The 25,191-nt window shown below is 56.1% G+C and overlaps 1 protein-coding gene across 7 annotated transcripts in view; it reads right to left on the bottom strand.

Annotated features, from left to right (window-relative positions):
- The window catches only part of CAMTA1 (calmodulin binding transcription activator 1), a gene marked incomplete at both ends in the record, with an annotated part of 865,599 nt that overhangs the window by 243,539 nt on the left and 596,869 nt on the right, over nucleotides 1-25,191 (bottom strand). For 6 of the 7 annotated variants that reach the window (XM_080693322.1, XM_080693323.1, XM_080693319.1 and 3 more), the window contains one exon: nucleotides 5,775-5,846. The exons of the other annotated variant lie outside the window; for it this stretch is intronic. In XM_080693322.1, coding sequence (XP_080549448.1) covers nucleotides 5,775-5,846 — 72 coding nt within the window. The remainder of the gene's footprint in view (nucleotides 1-5,774; nucleotides 5,847-25,191) is intronic. 7 annotated transcript variants of the gene reach the window in all.

Below are 25,191 nucleotides of genomic sequence, written 5' to 3'. Positions count from 1 at the left end.
AGGTACTTCTCAGGGAGACTGAGGCGGCCAGCTCAGAGACTGTCACGCTGCACAGCTGTCCATGGGAAGGAGCACATGCAAAGCCCCGCTGACAGGACGCGGAGGTGTGGCAGTCTGGAGCTGGGCCAGGAGGCTGTGATCAGCCCCACTGCCCGCTCCCTCTGCCGCTGACTGAGGATGCCCTTGGGGACCCACAGGGCAGTCCCTCCTAAGAGACTCTTCAGAAGAGGCCCAGCGGCTGCCTGAGAGTGACAGAACAGGAAGGGAGGGCTCTCTGGGGACCGTGTGGGGTCAGGGGCTCCAGCGTCCACATTCAGTGTGGAATTAAAATGGCAGTTCCCTGTCCATCTCCAGGACGACAAGCAGAGGGCCTCTTGGAGCTGCCCGAGGAGCTCCTCTAGGGAGGCCAGCTTGCCTTCCTCCTCCTCTGCCTCTTCTTGGCAGGATCCCCGAGCCCAGGCTCCAGGACCACTGGGTCCTGCAGTTTCAGGACCTGACCAGCAATAGCTGCCCCTTCTATGGGCTCCATACTGGGGACACCAAGTGGACCTGCTCCAGCCTGAGGAATCCACTCTCCAGGTAGCCCTGCTGGTTCCTACAGACAGACCACCAACATGGCAGACAGGCCACCAATATGCAGGGAGCCTCCCAGCTCCTGGGGCAGGAGTTCTGGAAACCAGGGCCACTTTTCTTGGGTTACCTAGCACCTCCCCACATCCCTGCCCTCCTCCCATCCCTGGGAATAACCTTGAAGTCCTGCTCTTTCTAACCTTGGGAAAACCTGCTGGCTACACTGAGTATAAAATGCCGGGTGCTTTTGCCTTTTGGGGCTTTGGCTTGACCCAGGGAACCTGGTTCTGGAACCCTGGGCCTTAGAGGACAGATCGGGAAGCCTGGTTACAATGAGGCACTGAGAGGAGCCTTATTCCTTCCCTAGAATGCAGGCTCTTGGAAAGACATCACTCCACCACCTCTGGGCTGCGTGTCCTGGAGCGAGCCCCAGTGAGCTCGCGCTTCCCCGTCTCCATGCTCAGCTACACGGGCCACGGAGGCTGGTCTGGTGGGCTCTGCGCTGCCAGGACATTCTGGCAGCTTGGCCTTGTGGTCTCTGCTGTAGGTGGCAACAGCATCCCTGCACCCACTGTTTCTGGGGGAGCCAGGCTTGGCAGAGTCTCAGAGACAGGCAGGAGGCAAGCATTGAAGTACAGGGCCCAACAGCCACCCCGCTTGAATGACCTGGGAAAAGGTTTCCACACTCAAATGCCAATCTCTACTCTCAAACACCTTGTCTATAAAAGGAGGTGATTACAGTATCCCCAACATAGAAGCAGAAGAAGGCAGCCATGGATGGTCTAGGAGTTTTGCCCCAGATCAACCCTCAGCTTCCTGGGTGACTATAGGGCTTCTCCCCCATAAAATGTAGGCACGTGGTAAAGGTTCATTGCCTGGTTGAAACTCGCCTAGTTAGAGTGGACCAGGCAGGATTAGAATCCAATCCCTTGGCCGGGCGTGGTGGGCACGCTTGTAATCCCCGCGCTTGGGACGCGGAGACAGGAGGATCGCGCAGGTTCGAAGCCAGCCGCGCTGGCGTAAGAGACCCTGTTTCAAAAATATAAAATAGGTCTGGGAGTGTAGCCCGGAGGTAGAAGGGCTTCCAGGAACCCCAGTACCACCAAAAAAAAAAAAAAAAATTAAATTAAAAATAAAATAAAATAAAATAGGTCTGGGAGTGTAGCCCAGAGGTAGAAGGGCTTCCAGGAACCCCAGTACCACCAAAAAAAAAAAAAAAAAAAAAAAGAAACCAATCCCTTGGACTCGGTATCCAGTGCTCCTCCCAGTACTCAAACATCCTAGAACGTGGAGTTTAAGCATCTTCTGTTCTCCAGTGATCCAGGAGCCCCCCTCCAACCCAGCCTGGGGGCTCCCCCACACCCCAGGGTCCCTGTCTTCCCACAGGACTCTGTGTGTGCTACCGGGAAGGGCTGGAAGGAGGCCCTGCGGCCTTTGCCCCAGCAGGCTGGAATCGGCCTCCTGAATTGCAGACACGCGGACACACCCCCTGCCTCAGTCGCAGGAAAACATTCATTAAGCTTTTTAGAGGACAAGGGCAACACGAAAAACAGTCATTAGAGGCACAAATTGTCTCCAGATAAGCCACGCAGATCTGTTGGGAATCGTGATCTGAAATGGGGACTGTGTTTTGAGGAGGTTGGAAGGGGACGTACTAAAGACCAGGCGCTGGTGGGCGGGCCTGAGGCTCCGATGCCCACTCCACCTGGAAACCCTGGGTGGGAGGGGTGGAGGGCAGCAGGGCCCCTCTGTCTGGCTCTGGTGAGCTGCTGGCACACCTACAAAGTGGCTGAGCCCAGGAGCCCAGGGCCCAGTGAGGTGGACAAAGGTCAAGGATGTGCCTGGACGTGTCCAGGTCACACCTGGGTGGGCATCTGGGGCTCGGGCCCTGGCCGGCCAGAGGGGTGGGCTAGGCTCAGGGCATGTGGGCCCAGGGTGGCCTGAGACGCTGTCCTGGGCAGAAGCGGCCCGCCTCCCTGCACCTCTAAGCTGGCCGGGGCCTCGCTGGTCAAGGCGACGCCCCCTGCACTGTGGATTCAAACAATCTCATCTCCCTGCCTTCTAGGCCGTCTGCTTGTCTCCTCGTTCACGTCCACTCTGAATGGCTATTAGTAATGAAGAGGGAGGGAGAGGATGATTGGACACAGAGACAGACAGACCTAGCCCTTCCTGAAAGGAAGCCAGGCGCTCACACCAAGCCCGCTCGGGCCTTGCCTGTGCTCCAGGCTCCTTCGTGGTCCTGTGGGGATGGTGACTGGAGCTGAGCTGTGGTCTCCCGCCATTCTGTGGCCGAGGCTCTGTGCTGGACACTGGGGGCGATGGAGGCCTTGGGACCCCCCCCCCCCAGGGTCTGCCAGTCCTGGTGGACAGGGGACCCAGGCCCTCATGGGGAGAAGCCCTGCATGCTGAGTGCTGGGGGATGTCAGAGGCAGAAGCCAGCTCCCAGCCCTGACAGGAGGACAGGAGGCAGCTGAGCTGAGGCTGCCTGGCCAGCAGGCCAGCAGGGTGTGCCCTTGAGGGGCCTTCTCCTACCCAGAGGTACCCCGCTTGCCCACACCCACCTTCCCATGGCCCCTCTTTCTCCAAGGCAATGGGCTGCGAGGGGTGTGGCCAGCCCAGGCCCTACCTAGCACCTGGGGGGCCACTGGGCTGTCATCCCGGTGCCTCCTGCCCCCCCTAGAATACCTCTTTCTTGGTAGTTGGTGTCAGAACCAAACTTGGGCTAGTTTCCACCTGAGCCAGTGGCTTTGCTATTCAAGGCCAGAGAAAGGACATCTTCCCACATTGGCATTATCTTGAATTGTCCTGAGTGGTTCTGGCCGCCATGTTGGCTCCCGGCTCCGAGCCCGCTGCACGTTGTACTAATCACTTTGGCCTGGGCTCCTTGCCCTCCTGCTGCCCAGGTGCGCGGGGGCAGAGCCCCCCACACCTGTGCACCTTCCCTATGTGTTCTGTGATCTCAGAAACCAGAGCCGTGGTTGATGACACAGAGGAGAGGGAGGGGCGTGCCAACTCCCGGGCGTGGGGTGCGCAAACGAGAAGCCCCTAGATCAGCCATGAGGAAGACTGACCCTGTGGTGGTGCTGGCCCATGGGGAGACCCTGGCTTCCTGCCAGCTGGCAGGTGGCAAGCCCCAGGGGTGTCTGCAGCGTGGAGAGGCCCGGGATGGGGTGGGGAAGCTTGGGGCAGGGGAGGGACTGTCTCGCTTGGGCATTTGAGAGCGGGCAGAGGCAAGTACTGAATTGGTCCTTATGCCCACCCAAGGCTGTCTGATACAGGGAAGTGAGTTTAGTGAAATTTAAAAAAGCCACAGGAGTGTGATGAGTGGGGGCAGGCAGAGGCAGGGTGCAGGGACGGGGTGCGGGGCAGGCCTGGAGGAGAGGGTGCTGGGGCCGTGGGCCAGGGCGGGCCGGCTGGGGACAGAGAGTGCAGAAAAAGTGCGCTGGCCAGGAGAAATGAGGATGGGAAAGGAAAAGAACCAAAGCTGGCCTGGGGAGTGGGAGCCCAGGAGGTGTGCCCAAGGGCTGCAGACTGCAGACTTCTTGGGACAAAAGGTGTTTCCAAGCCGGGCGTGGTGGCGCACGCTTGTGATCCCCGCACTTGGGAGGCCGAGACAGGAGGATCTCACAGGTTCGAAGCCAGCCTCAGCTACTTAGTGAGGCTCTCAGCAACTTAGTGAGACCTTGTTTCCAAATAAAGTATAAAGATAGGTATGGGAGAATAGTCCGGAGGTAGAAAGTTCCTGGGTTCCATCCCCAGTATCACAATAAAATAAAATTAAATAAAATAAAGGTGTTTCCAGAAGCCAATATTTGAGCCCAGGGATACAGGGGCACGCTCCAGTACCCCCAGAACCCCAGCCTCCAGCTGGAGCCCACCCTCCGCTCCGGCATCAGGTCGACAAGGAAACCCTCGGTCCCGTGGAGCATCGGGACACTCCCATGAACGCGACTGCAAAGAGGTGTCCTACTACTCTGCCGCAGCTCCTTATGAGGACGCAGGTCCGAGCCATGAGAAGACCAGGAGTTCCCACGCCAGCCTCCGCGAGACGGGGCCAGGGCACCCGACCCCGGCCAAGGCATCGCTGCACACCAGCCTGTCCTCAACAGTCTCAGATATCATTTGCTAATGAACTTGCTGAACCATAGCTGCATATTCCTGGGAACTGAGGGAGAACGGGCAGGGGCTGGGGCTGGGGCTGGGGCTGGGTGGAGCCGGCAGACAGAGGGTCAGGCCAGGCTGGGTCCTCGGACACGTCTCAGGCCATCCTCCCCAGGATAGGTGGCCTCTCTGCACCCTGTGCTACTGCACACCTCTCTGCACGCCTGCAGTGGCACTGGGGACGCGCTTCCCCCGCCTGCAGGTCCCTCGCAACCACACCTCTTGGGTCAGAGCTCCTCTGAGCACCGAGGCCTAACTTGAACAGGATGGGTACAAAAAGTGGGGCCATGGTAGGAGAGGCCGTGGCAACCACGCCTGGGGAGAGGCTGTAGGAAGAAGCTGGCCGATGCTGCCAGCCCCACGGGGGTGGTCGGTAAAAAGAGCAGGTGCAAATCAGCAAATGTGCTTTGAGAGGGACCCAGGTCCAGCCCAAGTGGACGAATCCCTCAGACCTTCCCACTCTCCCAGCAGAACCTTCTCCAGGGCAAGACAACCACCAGGTGGCAAGAGGCCGGGTAAAGCTCTGCGCTGACCCTCCCTCAGGGTCAGCAACGCTCAGCCCATGGACAGAGGCCGCCCTTCCACACGCAAGGCAGGCATTCCCACGCCGCCACTTTCTCCGTCCCCCTCTGCGGCAGACATCACAAATCGATCACGGAGCTCCTCCCCAATCAGTTTTTCTGCCCCTGGCAGGTGCCATTCCACACTGACCCACGAGAACAAGTCCAGGTACAGCTTCCAGCAGACAGGCATTTCACGGTCAGGGGCAGGATGCTCAGCCCTCGTTCGTGTCTTCACTAAAGGGAAACTGAGGTACCCAGAAGCTTGAAACAAACACCACGTCCACCTCTCCCTGGGCTTTCATCCCTTCCTGGCACCTGCCAACCAGGCCGACGGCCAAGCCGGCCTCAGTGCACACAGCCAATCTAGGAAAGCTCACGGGAAGCCACACGCAGGAGCCCCGCGCCCCCTCAGCGCCCTCCGCGGACCCTTCCCGAGCACCGGAGTCGGAGACGCAAGAAGAACCCAGTCCAGCCACCTACCTGAAGGAGCCAGTAGCACCTCCGGTGGAAGGTGGGGATGATGGAGGAGTGGACATAGCAGCCGTACAAGCACTAAGGAGAGAGGAAAAACGAGAATTCAGTTGGAAAGAGGGAAGGAAGGAAAGAAGGAAGACGGCGCGGCAGAGCAAGAGCAGGGAGGGCCGTGGCTGCTGCCAGCGGGCCCGGGAGACGCAGGCCCCGCGGCATGGACTCCAAGAAGCACCAGGGACACACCATCAGGGACGCACGCGCGGCCATCTTCCCCTTCGGGGGCCTAGAGGCATCTGAGGGTCCGGGACAGCTAAGGCCTGGGGAGAGGGGCACGCACTTAGGGGGCGTGAAGTGAACTCTGGTGCTCATTCCCGGAGCCTGGCTGAGACCGGGGCAGGAAGGAAGGTGCAGAGTTGACCATAGCAGGGCCACACGCACGCACCCCGGTGCTTTCCTGGCCGGGCAGCCCTGGAGGACGTGAGCCCAGGGCCAGGGGGGCCAGGGCAGGACAGCACACAGGATTCACCCACCTCCAGAGGCCGCTGAGAGAACCCTCTGCAGGGCTCCACGTTTTGCATTTGAACGAGTGTCTGTTTATTCATTGGTTCGCTCCTTGGCTTTTTCAAGTGTGAACCTGCGTCCATCGCAAGATGGTTTGGGTTTTGGAAAAGAGTCAGGGCCAAGTGGGAGAATGGGTTGAGGGAGGAGGGGCTGTCACCTGGGCCCAGGTGATGGCTATGTCCTATCCTGTTTGTGGGGGGCTGCCTGTGCACACAGAGCCAGGAACTGGGGGGCAGGCCTGTTGGGGTGGAGAGGGGCCTTGGAGGAGGAATGATTGATGGGTCTCCCTCAAACTCAAATTGGACAATGTGCGTGAGGGAAGTGCCCAAGTGCGAGGGGTCATTTATTTGGAGAGGGTGTGTCAGGGGGCCCTAGGGGTCCACATCAAGGCCAGGGATGATGCCCCTCCTTTCGGTTTCCAAATCGGAATGATTTCCCTTTCCTGGGCCTTGGAGTCCCCGGCTTCCAGAGCACACCCGTCAGGGAGACTGGAGTGGGAAAAGCCACGGAGACCCTGATAGGGAAAGGACTCTTTGTTCAGTTTAATGTCCCAGCAGTTCCCTGTCCCCCCAACCCCCCAACACCAGCTCTCCAGAGATGAATACCCAACTGTTCCACACTAGAAGCTCTCATTTATGATCCCCCCCCCCAAAAAAAAAAAACACCCGAGTGCAATTTGGTTCGACGTGGAGTCCATTTAAGCCCTGCCTGTCTGATTAGCAGAGTTGAAAGAGAAATCACTTTGGACTCTGGGATTCTGGCTGTAAGAAAATCAGATTTCCAATATGTTAGAACTTTTACAGATCGCTGTCAGCTGGGATTTAAGCCCTGTACAAACCAACCAAACAAAGCGGAAATTAATTTAAACGATTCCCTTGCAATTCTTGCCCGAGAAATGTATTTATTATTAAGGAGGCAATATTCTTCCCCGACTTTCCCGGTTTGCAAGACACGCTGCGTTTTGCTTCTGTGATCTGGATGTTTTCGAGAACTCATTTCTTCTTGCTAAAGGAGACTCCCGTTTGGACACTGTCTGGAAGGGTTGGCTTGTAAGGAAGGAGCCGCCCACTGCGACTTCAGTCAGCCCTGTCCCGAGGGTAATTTTCCTTTGGCCCCTGCCGGGAGCCAAGGAACTCGTGAACTGTCAACAGAAGATCCTCGTGTCCCTTTAAAATTAAGGCCTCCCCCCAATCCTCCCACGATTTATTTCCCTTTAGACTTAAAACGAACACGATGGGGGGCTCAACACCACTTCCCCTCCATTCCCTGTCTATCTGGATCCAGCTTCAGCCTCCTCAAACCCCACATTCGGGGCTCGGTGAGAATCTACCAAATGCTTCCCCTGCCCTATCTGCAAAAGTGCAAACCAAGAAGAATCAGGACTGGTCTCCCTGGAACATCCCAGCGCCTCTGTTGCTGCCAACCTGGCCTCCGCAGGGCCGCCCAAGACCATCAACGAGCAACACGAAAGTAAAAAGAAAAATGGCCGTGTCTACATCAAGGCTCATGAATTTTAATCGGAGGAACCCTCAGGCCTTGCTCGGAACTGCAGTTCTCTATTTTTATATTTTTAGCTGTTCCTCTGTTCCTCTAAGCACTCCGGTGAGCCAGTGTCCCTGCCCTCCCCAGATGAGAGGCACGATCTTAGGAGGGTGGAGAGGGGGAGGCGCGGCGGACACAGAGCCCAGCAAGTGTGGTCTGCGTCAAAGGGGAATCAGGGGGAGAAGAGAGCACTGTACGAGGAGTCCCAAGAGCTCAGCAAGCCCCAGGGCGCCCAGCCTGTGCAGCTACTTTTATTTCTTATTTGGAATCAGGGTCTCACTAGGTTGCTGAGAGCCTCACTAAGTTGCAGAGGCTGACGCTGACCCTGCAGGCCTCCTGTCTCAGCCTCCCAAGTACTGGGATTACAAGTATGCACCACCATGCCCAGTATATATATTTCTGTACTGGGGATTGAACCCAGGGGCATTTTACCTCCAAGCTATACCCCCAGCCCTATTTTTTATTCTTTATTTGGAACAGGGCCTCACTAAGTAGTTGAGGCCCATTGGGCTATCCCTATGGTCACTTTGCCCTTCTGCCCTCCTGACCCGGGGCTCCTGCAGCAGTGAGCGTTAGGCTTTTGGGGTGGGGGTGGACCCCAGGGCGCAGGTGTTCACAGCCTGGCATGATAAAGGGCCTGGAGAGAGTATTTAAATTTTGCTTGCGGCACACTGAGAGCTAAGGACTTCTAACACTAACTAGAAACGATCCTGAAAAAAATCACTACATGTTTCTGGCTTCCAGGGTCAAGCCTCCGTTTCAAAGAAAGCAGGTCTGAGCCAGGTGTGGTGGTGCATGTTTGTAATCCCAGTACTTGGGAGGCTGAGACAGGAGGATCTGGGTTCGAGGCCAGCCTCAGCTACTTAGTGAGGCCCTCTGCAACTTAGTGAGACCCTGTTTCTAAATAGAGAATAATAAACAAAATGGGCTGGGATATAGCTTGCCCCTGGGTTCAATCCTCAGTACCACACACAAAAAAAAAAAAAAAGAAAGAAAGAAAGAAAGAAAGAAAGAAAGAAAAGAAAAGCAGGTTTGTATTGAATGCGGGCTTCCTGTCCTCACGGGGATAGAAACTCAGGAAAACCCACTCTTGTGGGCTGGAGTTACTCAGAGAGGCCACAGAGGTGCAGCCTGCTTGTCTGCGGTCCCACCGCTCATGGGTGTAGAGACTCCTTATCCTTCCCAGCTAGAAGATGGGTACGATCCTAATCAGGCCTCTTAGGACAGCCATGAGGGTTGAGAGCGGGATGCTCGGGCGGTCCCTGGACCCAGCACACGTGACGGCCTGTCAGTGGCTCTCACCGGAGCAGGTGGGAGAGGCGTCAGAGGCAGCTTGGGGCTGTAGGTGGGCAGGGCTGGCCCCAGCCAGGGAAGGGAAGCAGCAGGAAAAGCTGGCAGTGGAGGGCTGGGGCGAGAGAGCGAGGACTCGGCGTGGGCACCGCAGACGCTGGGATGCATGGCGTGGGAAGCGCACGGGGTGGGGATCAACACGGACCCGTGATGGAAGGCCACGGCCAGGAGAGGACTCTTCTGCTCAGCCTGGAGCACCGGGGAGCGGAGGGGAGCTGGGGTCGGGGGCTTAAGGACCAGGGTAGAGGAGGCCCCCACACTGGGGACGGGCCGATGCGGAGAGGCAGGCACCGTTGCAGGGTGTAACGATGGCGTCTGGCTCTGGCTGGCAGGTGGGTTTGGGGCGCCCTCGCTCCCTGGGACAGGAACCCCCAGGGAGGCGGGGATGCGGCTAGGAGACCGGCTCCAGATTCCTACTTGGTTTAAAAGTCACCCAAGGGGCAGCGGCGGGGACAGCGGCCTGGCTGTCTGCTCAGGCCGATTTCTTTTCTTTGCAGGTGGACACAGCAGGCTGGGGCGCCTCGCCAAGCCTGGCGGGGGCTTCCTGGCCACCTCACCATGTCCCCTGTCCCCTTCTCTTTCGCCTGCCACGCCCGCCCAAGCTCCCCGTCCATGTGGTCCGCCTCGGTGCCGCCATCCCGCCACCCGCTCCCAGCCCGTGTGACAATGTCATTACCAAGTCAACTGGGGATTCACTGCATGGTATTCGACGAGGCAGTGCATCAAATCCATTCCCTTTACCCACTAATCAAAAAAGCAATCAAGTTTGTCTGTAGTGATTTGTGTTGTACAAACTCCCGGCGCTTTTTGATCAGGCTCCGGGGATCCCCAGGGCCCCCTGGGCTGAGCTTTCCATTGGGGGCTGTGATGTGTTTGGAGGGAGCCACATCCCGGGTTTGTAGATGAAACTGTGTGTGTGTGTGTGTGTGCGTGTGTGTGTGTGTGTGTGTGTGTGCGCGCGCGCTCGTGTGAGCACTCACCCTGCGATTCCCCGTGTGTGCACTCACCCTGCGATTCCCCGTGGACACGCGTGCACAAAGAAAGACGGGTGATGAGCTCAGAGCTACTTAGGTCTGGGAAACCCAGGCAAACGGCACTCTAGAGTTGAAGACATTTGGGAAGTTGAGGCCCGACAGCCTCCCTTTAGCCCAGCAAGGAAGCAAGGAAGATTTTAAGTACTCAAATTGAGTTTATGACGATGTAGTCTTTTGTTTAAAAAAAAAAAATAGAGCCGGGCGTGGTGGCGCACACTTGTAATCCCCGCGCTTGGGAGGCTGAGACGGGAGGATCGCGCAGGTTCGAAGCCAGCCTCAGCTACTTGGTGAGGCTCTCGGCAACTTAGTGAGACCCAGTTTCCCAAATAAAATATAAAATAGGTCTGGGAGTATAGCCCAGAGGTAGAAAAGCCCCTGGGTTCCACTCCCAGTACCACCAAAATAAATAAAAAGTAAATAAATAAAAATACAAATACAAATAAAAAAAGGAAGAAGCCGGTCTTTTTAAAAAAAAATAAAAAGGAAGCACACCTGTAATCCCAGTACTTGGGAGGCTGAGATAGGAGGATTGTAGATTAGAAGCTGGTCTCAGCAGATTAGCAAGACTCTCGACAACTTAGTGAGATCTTGTTTAAAAAAAATAGATAAAGGGCTGGGGTGGAGCTGGGAGGTAGAATGCCCCTGGGTCCAATCCCCAGCAGCAAAAATTAATTAATTAATTAATTAATTACTATAAAAGAGAAAAGCTGAAATTATAGGGAAACCAGTAGCAGCCGCAGGGGCCCAGGAGCATCCTCCGGGCTCCGCCCACAGCCTCGCCTAGGTGAGCTGCAGAAGGGAACACCCCTTGTATTGGCTGGGGTACGATGCTACAGCCGTTTAGTGTGATGCGGCAGGCTCCCTCTCCTTTCCTGTCTGTGTCTCTGTCTCTCTCTCCCTGCCTCCCCATCTGTGTGTCTGCCGGCCTCTCCCATGCCCACGAATGCCAGCTCTCCCCTTCTGCTCCCAGCTGGCACCAGGCAGAGGCCCCTGCCACCCAACCAAGGCAGCCTGAGGGCACCCTGTCTTGGAGGAGCAGGTGGGGACCAACAGACTCTGATGGCCACAAGCTCAGCCCTCCTGACACCCCGTTCCCCAGATAATACTGACACCTGCCGCTCCCTGGACTGGCCATCCCGGTCCAGGCCTATCCTCTCCTGGGGGCCGCTCCTAGGATGACCACCCTCGCTCCCCTCTCCTTCCTCAGCCTGAGTCCAGCTTGGGTCCCCTCCAGGACCCTCTCCTGCCCAGTTGCTTGACCCATCAGAGCCAGGAATCGATGCCCTACAGGGCAGTCAACTGGGATGGATTTTGCCTGGGGGTAAGGTACATTCTTCCTCTGCTGTCACTCTTTCTTTCTTTCTTTCTTTCTTTCTTTCTTTCTTTCTTTCTTTCTTTCTTTCTTTTTGGTACTGGAGATTGAACCCAGAGGCATTCTACTTAGACCCCAAGTTGAATCTCAAGCCCTTGTTTTGTTTTTTTATTTGGAAATAGGGTCTTGTTAAATAGCTAAGAGTCTTGCTAAATTGCTGAGGCTGGCCTGTAACCTGCCATCCTCCTGTCTCAGCCTCCCTATGCTGTACGACCTCACCACTCACCGGGGCTCATAGACTTCCTCTAGAGGGCCAGGCGAGAGTCAGATGGACTCTGCCATAGCTACTCAACTCTGATATTGGAGGGTGAGGGCAACCTCGGAAAACAGGTCAAAGGATCCTGTGTCTGCCTTCCAATAAAACTTTGTCCACGGATGCTGAAATTTGACTTTGAATTTTTGAATTTTTTTCAGCCAATAAAAAACGTAAAAACTGAGCCGGGCGTGGTGGCGCACGCTTGTAATCCCAGCATTCGGGAGGCTGAGACCTGAGGATTGCGGTTCGCGGACAGCCTCAGCTACTTAGTCCCTCTGCAACTCAGTGAGACCCTGTTTCAAAATAAAGAATAAAAAAAAAAAAAAAAAAACAGGGCTGGGTGTAGCTTGGAGGTAGAATGCCCCTGGGTTCCATCCCCAGTACTGGAAAAAAAAAAAAAAAAGGTAAAAACTGGCCTTAGCTGTCAGGCTGTTAGTTCAAAGACAGGGAGTCAGCCATTGCTCTCTGACCTATCAGAGTGGGGAACGTGTGAATTCCAGGGTCCTCTGAAGATCTCAGTGGTCACCATGTAGCAGGTGCCCAGTAAACCTGCTGGGTGGCCACAAGGGGCGCACATCTAAGGGACTGGAAGGGGCGAGACAGTTCCCGGCCGTGGGAGCCGCAGAATGCTTAACAAATCGAAAGGTGGTGCTGGACACGTCTTCTGAGCTGCGCCTAGTTTGGGATAGTTTCTTTCTAGACACACATGGTTCTTTTCCTCTGAAAGAGCAAAATGTCCCCGAAGCCTTGGCTTCTCATAACAATTCTTCTCTGGGGGAAACCCTTTCCTCCTGTTTCCTGGGGTCCACAAGACATGGGGAACCCCCGAAGCCAGTGGGGAAAGTGGGAGCTGCATCTTATCCCATGGATTGTTGGAAAATGCACCGTGTCTCTGCTTAACCAGGTCTCTTCAGAGCGGGCTACCCAACATGGCGCACGCTAGCCGCACACGGCGGCTCCAAGCGCAGTTTAAATACAGTAAAATTACCTAAGATGAAAGCTTGAGTTCCTGGGTCGTACTAGCCATATTTCGGGGACTCAAGAGCCACATGTGGTCAGTGGCTACCGGGTTAGGCGGCCAGAGCACACTCTTATTTATTTATTTATTTATTTTTATTTTGTGGTACTGGGGGTAGAACCCAGAGGCTTTCTACCTCTGGGCTATACTCGCAGCCCTATTTTATACTTTATTTGGAAACAGGGTCTCACTAAGTTGCTGAGAGCCTCACTAAGTATCTGAGGCTGGCTTCGAACCTGTGCGATCCTCCTATCTCGGCCTCCCAAGCGCGGGGATTACAAGCTGCGCCACCACACCCGGCTCAGAGCACTCTTACCATGGCAGAAATGATTGGTACGGGACACTCTAGTGCTAGAGAACCGGACCTGGTGTCCAGTTCAGAGATGTTAGCCTGAGACCTCTGTAGGGCGGGGAGAGTCAGGGCTTGGGGGAAGAGGACTCGGAGAGTTGGGAGGTTTGCAGGTCAGAACCTGTCATTCTACCTGGGCCGGCCTGACTCAGCCAGAATATTCCAGAGCTTTCCATGCTGGTGGAAGGAGAGCTCCTTCTACCTCTGTCCCCTCCCTCTCCAAAGCCTCCTCTAATGCCGGATAATACCTGCTGAGCCCTTAGACAAGGGTGTTTACCAGTAAATCTCCATCCATAATCCTCTTTGGGGAAGGCCCCTGCCTCTGCGCAGGCCTGCACTGTCCCGGCTGCGGCTCCCCCGTGGCTCAGCGGAGGCCCCTGGACTTGGCCCTCTCCCACTGGGCAGGTGACCGTCTACACAGACACTCAGAGTGAATGTAGATTTTTTTTTTTTGTCCTTGGTTTATCTTTTTCAGTTATATCTGATGCACAGCTGGCCAGGATGAATTTCTTTCAAATGTGTCTGGTGTAAAGGTGATGGAAGAAGGAGAAGTGTTAGAGGGAAAGGGCCGCCCAGCAGGAAGATGGGATTTAACCATCCTGCCCTGAAGGCAAGCCTCGCCCTTCAGCCCCAGGCAGGAGGAGGGCGTGGAGCCAGTTGCCTGAACAGACTTGCAGTGATGTCTCCCTGCTCCCTTGCTGTCCTGAGACCCCATCCTCCAGCATCCCCCCAGGCTCGTGAGAAGGAGTCAAATAAATAACCAAGATGGACTCAGAGAGGCCCGATGCTAAGTACAAGTACCCGGAGGAGGCATGACGACGTCATCCTTTCGTTCTAAGGTCATCTACGTCACCTGGAGAAAGTGTCATCTGTGCTAAGCTAGAGAGGGGGAATGGATGTGGCCGGGTGGACAACACGGGGAAGGGCCAGCCAGCCGGCCAGCAGAGGAGTCCTAAGCAGAGGGGTCCACAGGGCAAGGATGCCAAACCCCTTCCTGCTTTCTCATCTGGAGCCTGAGTGCAGGATCCGGGTAGGGGTCTGAGTCCATGATTCCGGATGTTCCATGGAATCCCCTCTTGGCACTCAGGATGAGCCGTTGGCAGATGGCCTCGTGGGTGAAGCAAAGGCCCTGTGGTTTCTATGGCTCGCCCTTTCTGCACTGGCCTAGGTGCTGCGTTGAAGCAGGTTCCTAGAAAGGACTGTTGGGCAGCTCTGGGAGCCGAAGGGCGGAGGGCGGGCTCAGGACTGGAGCTTCAGCCCTCCCGCCCTGTGTCCACTTCTCATTTCTGTGTATCTTTCCTGCACCTTCTTCTCTCCTGCCCGTCTCTGTGGCAGGGAGCAAGAGCTCCATTGTTCCAGCTGTGACCCAAGAGGAAACACTCTCTTCTTCTGGGGTGACAGCACCAGGGGCCGGCCTCCCTGGGTGGTGAGCCTGACCATGGGAGTATCCACGGGGCAGGAGGGACCTGAATCACTCCTCCGGGGCCTGGAGGGAGGGTCTGCCTCAGAGCACAGAGCTGCGGGGCAGATTCTCTCTCAAGAAGCAGGTGCTCTTCAAAGAGCAGGTGGGGATGAAGACCACCCGAGCTCCTCCAATCAGTGGCGGCTCTAGCTAGCACAGAAGGGAACCAAGTACCCCTGCTGCTCCCAGGGCACCCTGAAAGTCAGAACAGACCTGGGAAGGGGGTCGGGAAGGGCCTGCAAGGGGGCAGGCAGAAGCCAATGAGGCCGTCCTGTCTCTGCATAGCCAGCCTGCACAGAGCCATGTTAGAGAGGACCATGGCCTAGACAGGCCCAGAGACCTGCCCAAGGTCACCCAGCTAGAAAGAGGGCCCAGCTGAGCCCTTCTGACCCCCGTAACCCCTTCTCTCCAGGCTAACCCCTCTTAGCCTCTCTTAGACATCGGTGTCATTGGCTGGGATTCAGGTCTTCTGCAGGACCTGCCTTCATCACAGTCAAAAGGCGGAAGTCCCGGGGGGGGGGGGGGGTTCCTCGGACCATCCTCGCTGAAGGATTTGGTTCGTATTAATCTAAGATTAGACCAAATGATTCAATTCGCATGCTGGCTGCACAAGCGCCAGGCCTCAGAACTTGTTAAATAGTGAATTGCTTGAAAATGAGTCTGCGCTAAATGGATTGCAGTCGGATTCGGCCTCCGGGGCTGGGTGACAGCAGAGATTTGGAATATTAGATCATCACTGACCAAGGCTCTGCACTGCTTCTCTCCCAAGACAGTCCAAACAGCATCCCCCCAGGTAACTTGTGGCCCATCGTGCCCGGGGACAGGAGCTGGACAGCACGGGGGGGCCGGCTGGACCCGCAACCCCAATACCTTTGTGTTACACGGCCAGATGCCAGACTGTCCCGGCGAGCCCAGAGCCTTATGGAAACGGCCCCTGAGCACCGCCGGTCCTTGGGGACACCGCTGGGCAGGGGTAGGCAGGCTTCCAGAGATTCATCCTCCAGGGCTTTAGGGCATCTCCTACCCAGACCTGGCATCATGGGGGATCTGCTCTTGGGTGACTTCAAACCAGTCTTCCAGCCAACTAACTGAGCATGCCCATACCAGGTACAGCAGGGGACCCAGGACAGGGCGGGGTGGCTCTGCCAGGAACCTATCCGCCCTCCTTGAAGAAGGGGTGGTACAAATCCACTCTAGAGATGTGGGATCAATACCTTCCTTGGCCAAGGTCAGGCACATGACAGCTGGAATCTGAACCCTGATTCCTGGCCTTCCACGTCCTGGGGGAGTTCAGAGCCGTCTCCTTGGGGTCGGTAGCTGTCTCCAGCTTGGTCCCCATGACACAGGGAAGAGAGAGGCAGAGACCGAGGGAACCAGGCAGGGCTGAGATGCTCCGCAGAATGTGCTGGTAGAGAGGAGGGTACCTGAATAGGCAGGAACCCAGAGGAGGGGTGCAGCGGCTCAGGGGGCCTCGGGCTAGCAGAGAGGGCCGAGGAGACCACCTAGGTGGAGACAGGACCCTGCCTGGGAGGAGGGCAAATGGGCTTTGATGGGGGATGCTGTCCATGCCCCGCCACACAGCCTCTCAGTCCAGGTGAGGGGCACCGAGAAACTCCACAGGGTGCACGAGGAGAGGGGGAACTTGGCTCTCAAACTGGAGGCTCCCTGAATGAATGCACAGAACGTTCTAGACACTTCTATGGCAGGGGTTCTTTCTGGAGCTGGAAGGGGACCCAGAAATGGAGAAGCAGGGTAATTGAGAGTTGAGGAAAAGACTAAGTGTTGGAGAAAGGGGAAGGGTGCTCCTGCCTCCCTCCCATGCCGTCCAGGGCCCAGCCTCCCCCACCTGGTTTCCCTCCCCAGGGCGCACTGCGCATGCGCGGGAGGAGGAGCCATCGAAGCAGGGCCGCAGGGCTAACGATGACGTGAGTGAGGAGGGCAATAAAAATTAAATGAATTTTTAGATAAAAAGGCATAAAAATAATGTTTAAAGGTATAAATAAAATCCCTGGGGCTTCAGCTTTATTGTCATTGGGGGTTTCCAAGATTAATAAATTAGTGGGTATAAAACGAGATAGCAGCTAAAAATGGATAATAAGGTAAATTTAGATTTAGGAGAGCGGATTCCCATCCTGAATCTCAGGTCAGAGAAGACCCTCTGCCCTCTTGCTCGGATGAGCTGCCCTAGGGACTCCCTCTGCTTGGGGTCAAGAATGGGTTCCTGACCTCACCCGCCTCTTCCTCCACCCCAGCACACTCGGGGTCCTTGGTAACACTGGGTCAGCCAAGCAGAAGTGGGAGATTCCAAAATGTGTCCTGACTCCTGGTCCCCGAGCCCCGAGGAGGAACACACCCGTCCTTGCTTGGCATGCCCGGCAGCTCGCCCTGGGGTCTGACCATCAGCTCTCTCCCACCCATAGGCTCTTGTTCTTTCAGTTTATTTCAAGATAGCTGTGAAGCCGGGCATGGTGGCGCACACTTGTAATCCCAGCATGTGAGAGGCTGAGACAGGAGGATCACAGTTCGCGGCCAGCCTCAGCTACTTAGTGAGGCCCTCTGCAACTCAGTGAGTTCCTTTTTCAAAATCAAGAATAGAAAATAAGCAGGGTGTGGTGGTGCATGTTTGTAATCCCAGCACTTGAGAGGCTGAGACAGGAGGATTGCACAGGATTGAAGCCAGCCTCAGCTACTTAGTGAGGCTCTCAGCAACTTAGTGAGACCCTGTTTCCAAATAAAATATAAAATAGGACTGGGTGTGTCGCCCAGAGATAGAAAAGCCCCTGGGTTCCCCCGATACCCCCCCCGCCCCCGCACACAGAATAAAACATAGGGCTGGGGGTGTAGCTTGGAGGTAGAATACCCCTGGGTTTCATTCTCACTAATGCAAAAAATAAAAAATAAAAAATATCTCTACCTTTTCTACCTCAAATACTTTCTAAAATGATGAGAGGAGACATACATAATACACAAAGTGGAATCTCCTTTCTTTCATCAAAGAGTGTTTGCTGAGACCTATTCTTAGAGCCCTATCGAGCGGCCAGAGCTGATCTTGCAAGTGGTTTATCCTGATGATACTTTCCTTCCTTTCTTTCTCCCTACCTCCCGTGTTAGGAAGCCCTGGCATCCAGTGCTGAGCATTCTGTAATTAGAAAAACAAATTCCTACAAGAATTCGTCTTGGTCTGGTGTCTGCCCAGCCAATGGTCCATGTTGCTGGTGGCGGGGGTGTCTTAAAGGAACTTTCCCCACTGTAGACCAGGGAGAACCAATCTGTAGAACCAATCTGTAAAGGAGCTTTCCCCACTGTAGACACAGGGAGCTGGGCTGTGCAGGCTGGTGCTAGGAGCCATGTGTGTGCAACCTTCTCTTTCTTCCTAGGCCCAGAGAGCAAGCAGAGGCAGAGCCAGGACCCCAGTCTCTAAGACATCCTCATTGGCACAGAGGGCAAAGTTCTCCCTTCTCCTGCAGAAGGGCTTGGGCAAGGCTGCAGCCGCCCAGGATCTCTGGCTGTGGTCACCACTCCGAGCCTGTTAGACTCTAACTCCGGGTACCACCCTATGCGGGCACTGTGACAACATCCAGGCCGCCACAGCACACTTCACACCTGTGGCAGCGTGCCGTGCAGCGTGTGCGTGTGCGTGTGTGTGTATGTGTGGAGGGGGTCTGGCTCGTAGCAGACCCTGGGGCTTTGTTTATGAAGAAGGAGAGGGAAATCCAGGGCCCTTGTCTGTGGCCATGTTAATGCGGGGCTGGGCTCCCTGCCAAGACATTAAGTAGAGTCGAATTCCTGAAACCAGCTTTAATCAGCAGATTTTTAAGGTTAGAATTACTCTCTCTTCTCGAAGGCTTGCCAAGGTTAATTCAAGCCTGAACATGCAGAATTAATGGGCTGGACAGAGGGAATCGGCCTCTTCCCGATTTTGTCTAAAGTTCACAAAAACATCTCTACAAAGAGAGCAGGCGGCAGGGCAGAGCCCCTTGGGAAGGAGGCTCCCCACCCCGCCCCGCTCCTGGGCATCGATCTGGGAGCCAGTGTCGGAAACACATATAAATAGATGCAGGGCGAGTTGTGGTTCCAGCACAAAGACACCGGGGTGGGCGGCAAGACTTATGTTAGGAAAGTACTAAGCCGAGGTCACAGCAGCACCCCTGCCCCATCCAGCCAAGCCCTGCCCTGGGAGATGCCTGAGCACAGCTGAGCCTCGCAGGGTGGTGGGGGACGGCTGAATCACCAGCACCGAGCCTTGCTTTTCCTTTCTGCATAAATGGACATCATCATAATTTTATGCTAATAATAAGGCTTCACTAATAACTATGACCGAAAATAGGAAAAAGGGATGGCACTCAGAGGGTGCTGGGGTCTTGGCCAAGAAAGCTCCTGTCCTTCAATACAAGGATGGAGGAACTCTGGCCCTTTTTTGGGTGTGTGGGGGGGCTCCTGGAAACCCTTCTAACTTCCGCACTACACTCCCAGACCTGTTTTTATACTTTTTTAAAAATTATTATTTGGAAACAGGGTCTATTAAGTTAGAGAGGCTGGCTTCGAACCTGCGCGATCCTCCTGTCTCTGCCTCCCAAGCGCGGGGATTACAAGCGTGCGCCACCACGCCCGGCTACTCTGGCCCTTTTGAAAGAGCATGGGCAAGAAGAGGGACTGCCCCCAGGAGCTCTGCTGCCTGCACAGCCAGGCAGAAGCTTCCAGCCGGGGTTGAGGTCTAATCCTGAAAATCTCTGGAGGAGAGTTCAGCTGCACAAGTGGGGGGCAGGGTCCACTGTACCCTTCCTCCTCAGGCAGAAGATATCTGTTCCTTGGCCTTCCTCATGGAAACAGAGCAGGCACCACACTCGGGTTTGAAACTCACCTGTGCATCTCAGTAGCACTAATGACTGTGGGTGGGTGAGAGGGACTCCTTTTTGTGTGTGTGTGGTACTGGGGATGGAACCCAGGGGCATTCTACCTCTGAGCTCCACTCTCAGCCCTATTTTTTATTTTTTATTTTGAAACAGGGACTCGCTAAGTTGCAGAGGGCCTCACTGCTCAGGCTGTCCTCCAACCATGATCCTCTTGTCTCAGCCTCCCAAGTACTGGGATTACAAGCGTGTGCCACCACGCCTGCCTGGCTGCCTCTTTGAATCTCACTGTCCTCACTAGCAGTAAGCAGATGGATAACAGCGCCCAGCTTGTGGGCTTGTTGGATTCAATGGCAATCGATTTGTAGTGTCTGGAACCTAGGAGGTCATCAGTAAACACAACGTTCCTCAGTTTCCCTGGATACAGTGCTGGATCACCTGCCTCGTCGCTGCCATTATAGCCCGATCCCTGCAGCCACCCCTGGTGGCCCTGGAGGCCCTGCAGGGACTCCTGCTCAGGCTGTGTGGGCAAAGTCCCGTGTCCCTGGCTGCTTCAAGTGGCCAGGGCTGTTTTAAAATCAGCACTGCCACCCAGAGATCCTGGAGTTCTGCCAGCATGTGTGTGGAGAACAGGAAAAAGCCAGAAATCTCCGAGGACCTGAGCTCGGAATCCTCTCCCCAGGGATGAGGCAGGGAGCTTCCTTTGGGTAAGAGACCAGATCTTCCTGGTTCTGCTCAGGCTCCCGGAGCCCCCAGCTTTCCCCAGGATCACCCAGGCTGAGCTTCAGCCGACAGAGCCAACTATCAGTGTGCAATATTTCAGGGTTCCTGCCTGGCTGGGGGTGGGGCGGGACCACCTGTGAGCAAAGTCCTCATAGGAGCTCCAGGGAGAGGAGCCCCGCCCACCTCTCCTCCCCCCCATCTCTCATCCCTGTAGCCACGCCCCTCTCCTCTGTCCAAGGATGGGTTCCCAGGCTGCACCTGTCTAGAAAGAGCAGGGAGGGCCCTAGACGGACAGCCTGCTGGGTGGAGCACTGCCTGTGTGCCTGGGCCCATCTGCAAGCCACCATCCTGCCTCCATCCACCAGGAGAGCCCCTGGGGGTGGGGGAGGCCATTCAGGGCCAGCAGAGTCCCCAGGACACCCCTAAAATATGAATGGCCCCTGGCCTGAAGCAGCCTGCAAGACCCCTTCTGAGGCTGGCCTCCACGTAGCACCTCTGCTCTCTCTACAGTACCTGGACCCCCTGCCCCAGCCTCTCACCTGGGACATGCCCCTGACTCTGGCTGAACCCTCAGGCTCCTGTCCTCACTCCACAGTGAGCCAAACTCTGGCCCGCTCTCCCCCTCCACAGTGAAATCCATGCAGCCCCCACCCCCACCCCACGCAGGACAGAGCAGCCCCTGCCTGGTCTGGCTCCCCGTCCCCCTCCCCCCGCATCTCTCAACACACACACCCTTTCCTCCACTGACTGGTTTTTGGCCCCTTGACTAGGCTGGCCTTCCCAGGACTCTCTCTCTGTCCCTACACCGCACCCGCCTCCTGGGAGCCTGTGCTGCACCCCGCCGCCCCTCAACTCCCCCAGCCCCAGGGAGGGAGAGTGCGGGCCTTCCCCAGGACTCAGGCAGGCAGGGCAGGTCCGTTTGCTGTAATGTCCAGATGCCCACACTTCATCCATATGCACATGCTGACAGGGCTGCCTTCCGTGAGCGCATGCGTGGGGCATTTCCTTCCTGGCTAGTGGACCCTGCATTGGGAGCCCATGGGCATAGAGATCCCGGCACCTGCACAGGTCGCTGGAAGCTTCCAGGTCCACCCTGGATCTGCCGATGAAGAAACACAGAGGGGCGGGCCTTCCCAAGGCCACTGTCTCCTCTGAGTGGCTCAATTTCAGCCATGTGCTGCCTGTCCATGTGGCATCATGAACTCTTGAAGTCCAGAGGACCTGGGTGGCCAGGGCGTTGACTGTGCGTTTGTGCCCTAGGAACAAGGGCGGGCTGGGAGGAAGTGCCACCGCCGTGTGCCGCCTGGAGCGGGACACCCTGAGGCCGTCTCCCAGGAGTCTCCCTGCCTCAGCAGGGCGCCCCGCGGCTCAGGCCGGGCCCTGCTCCTAGACCGCAGGACAGGAACTCATTTCACAGGCTCCCGTGGAGTCCAGCAGTTTGGTCAACTAGAGGGCTATTTGGAAGCCCCTTTGAACACTGTAGATTAACTGATGTGCACCCCGCACCAGACTCGGGTATCCACTCCAGAGAACCCAAAACGGGAACCCAAGCAGGTGTACACACACACACACACACACACACACACACACACGCCTATCAGCACTCTCTCCACAAAGCGGAAACAACCCGTGTGTCTATCTGTGGATGAATAGAGAAGCAAAACATGGTAGATTCTTACAAGGAAGCATCATTCATCCATAAAGGACTCAAGGGTGGTTTCATGCTGCGTCATAGAAGAATCTTAAACCATTACACTCGCTGAAAGAAGCCAGCGCACTACGGCAGAGGGCCTCGTGCTATGAGTTGATGGATATGGACTATTCGAAGTGGGGGAGTCCCGGAGCCAGAACACAGGTCGGTGGTTTTGGGGGGAGGGCAGGAGGAGCGCAGGAGCTGGTGCTGGGGATGGGCTTTCCTTTAGGGTGATGAAAATGTTTTGGGACTAGATACAGATGACCAGTGCCTGAAACGGCGCCCGTACTGAATGCCACTGAAGTATTTACTTTCAAAATGTGAGTTTTTCTGCTATGCGAGTTACACGAGGACCTCATGGCCCAGACACTGACCAGGGACAGGGACCCGCTCCTGACCGCGTCAGGGCAGCCGGGAGCCTGCAGGAGAGACAGGCCCCCCGGGAGCCCACCTAGCCGGCGACATGAATTCGCTGAGCGTCTATGATATGCAGGCCCTGTTCAAAGTGCTGAGATTCTCGGGACCCGCAGAAGAGGCTCTGCCCGCTGTGGTTCGCGTCTGCAGAGGGTGGGCCTGGCCTCCTTGCCTGGTTTCCTGCCTGGCTCTGTGCACCTGGGTGGGGTCTGGTCTCAGCTTGGCAGGGGCCGCTGCCTGCCTCTCGGCCCTCGGTGTGCACTCGTGCAGGGCTCGTCTTCCCAAGGACACGGCCAGCTTTGCAAGGTTCGGGGCTAGACCTTCCATTTACGACCGACCCCTCTGCTGACCACCCGCCTGCCCACTTGGGCCTCCACCTCCACATCGGGAGGAAGAAATGAAGGTCCCTTTCCCACCCCTCAAAGCCCCTTAAGGCTCGCTCCTCTCTGCCTCCCCAGCTGGGCACACACAAGGAATATTCTGGTAAAGCTCTTCGGACCAAGCAACCAGTGAGGGTACTTCATTGGTCCTCACCCAGTGAGGACAAGTGTAAGAGGGATGGAGAGCATCCATCAGCAGGGACAGAAGAGAGCCGTTTTCACCATCCCAGGGCGGAGCTGGGACCCTCCTTAAGTGTGGCCTGGGGGGCGAGGGTGGCCACCTGTTCCGGGGTGGGTAAGGTCTGCATGTGGCAGAGCTCAGAGCCGCTGCCTAGGCAGCCGCCTGTCGGGCACACTAATGTGGGTCTGCTTTCCACAACCGCAGTGAGAGGTTCACTCTGCAGGTGACCACAGATCCAAAGGGCTCTCAGCTGGAGCCGGGACAGGGAGGGGCTCGAAGGACCAGGCGAGGCGGGAAGCTCGGTCTCCTCCACCTGGAGCCTGAGCACAGTTGCACGTGGGGCTCTGGGGGTTCAGCCCTGTGTACTTAAGTCTTGCCGCGGCTTCTGCACCCGTTAGAACACTGCCCTGCCTGCACCTCGGTAATTACACCTGCTTTGCCCGTGTGAGTGCCTTCGCGGACCTCCCCAGGGATATAAGATTGTCCCGCCGCTTCCAGGAAGATGAGCCTCCCGGGGTGGGCCCGCGGGCTCCAAGAGGCAGGCACCCTCCACGTAGCTGCTCTCTCTGAGCCCATTGGCGGGCTCTCGCCCTTGCTCCTGTATCTCATCTGCCTCGTGACGGCTCCGCGGGCTCCGGGAAGAGAGGACGCAGTATTTTAAAGTGTGTAATGACATGCAGGCTGCATGTGGTACAAATTTTCTGGATGTATAAAACGGGAAAGGAACAGGTTTCCTGTCGCCTGCAACTGTTCAGCCGCGTTAAAATATGACTCGTCGGAATCCAATCCGCTGCTAACCTGGCGGTGTGGAATATCCAGGCACCGTGGTGAAGCGGCGGGGCTCGGGGCCCTGGGCACCTGTGGGTAATTTCATTCCACCTGTCTCCGCTCTGCATCTGGGCTGCTCACAAGGCTAGAGCCGCAGAAACCCTTTCCTGGCCCCGCCCTCCCCGCCAGAGGCCAGCGGGGCCGAGGCAGCAGCGCATCATTCTACTTTACCCAAGGGCATTCTACCTCCAAGCTACACCCCAGCCCTATTTTATCTTTTATTTTGAAACAGGACCTAAGTTGCTGAGGGTTTCACTAAATGGCTGCGGCTGGCCTTGAACCTGCAATTGCCCTGTCTTGGCCTTCCAAGTACTGGGTACTTCCAAGTACCCAGCAATGCTGCCTCCCTTTCGGTGTCCTAAGGAGGTCGACTGGGCTGTCCCTGGACTGCCACTCGTGTCTCTGGGCCACCACTACCTGATGGAGTGGTACCTGTACCGGCCCTTGGCCCGCCCTTTCAGGAGGAAATTAGCACAGCCGTACAGCTGAGTGCAAACCTTTAGAGGTGGAGCTGCCAGGCTGCCATGCAGAGGACAGGACTTGTCCACACTGAACAGGATTCAGGCTGGGCTTGCTGGTGATGGCTTGCAAGCCTCTGATCCCCAAGGGGACACGTCACTGCCGGGCTGGCCCAAGGAGGCTTCACTGTGGTTCCATGCCCCCCAGCAGGACACCAGGCCTTAGGGGTAACAGGTTGACAGGGCCAGAATCTGAACTAGCCCTGCTTCCCCTAGCCACCTCCCCTGACGCAAAGCCCCTTCCCCGCTTTGAGAGAGGAGTCAGAGCTGACTCATCCCTATTTTCCAGGCGAGGAAACTGAGGCCACGGAAGTGAATTCTCTAGCTCCTGGCCCCCATCCCTTGCCCAACACTGGGGAGCCGCCTGCCCGACCCGTTGTCCTCACCTCTTCAGCCTCTGCTGGTCTAGATATGCAGACAGATGCAATCTGGGTATCGTGGTGCATACCTGTAATCCTCATACTTGGAGGCTGAGACAGGAGGATCACAGATTTGAGGACAGTCTAAGCAACTTTGTGAGACTCATAGCAATTTAGGAAGACCTTGTTTCATATATATATATATATATATATATATATTAAAAGAGCTGGGGGTATCGCTCAGAGGTAGAATGCACCTGGGTTTGATTTTCAGTACAAAAAGAAAGAGAGAAAAGCAGAGAAGGCAGGAGGCAGGAAGGAAGGGGCAGAGAAAAAAAAGAAAAAGAAAAGTAGATACAGCCCGCATTCCCAGGGTCAGTCATTGCTGTTTTCCTTAAAAATCTACAAAACACCATGTTTCCCATGCAGCGTGGCTTCCAGCAGCTGTCCTGGGTCCCTAGGTCCCTTCCCCACCTCCCCTGGTACCTAGACAGGTCACTTTGGGCATCGATATTCATGACAGGTGACTGTTTGTT

The sequence above is a fragment of the Muscardinus avellanarius genome, assembly GCF_963383645.1.
Source record: "Muscardinus avellanarius genome assembly, chromosome: 3".
Taxonomy (NCBI): domain Eukaryota; kingdom Metazoa; phylum Chordata; class Mammalia; order Rodentia; family Gliridae; genus Muscardinus; species Muscardinus avellanarius.
Note: the sequence above shows the minus strand (reverse complement) of the source record. Positions and strands in the feature narration are given on the sequence as shown.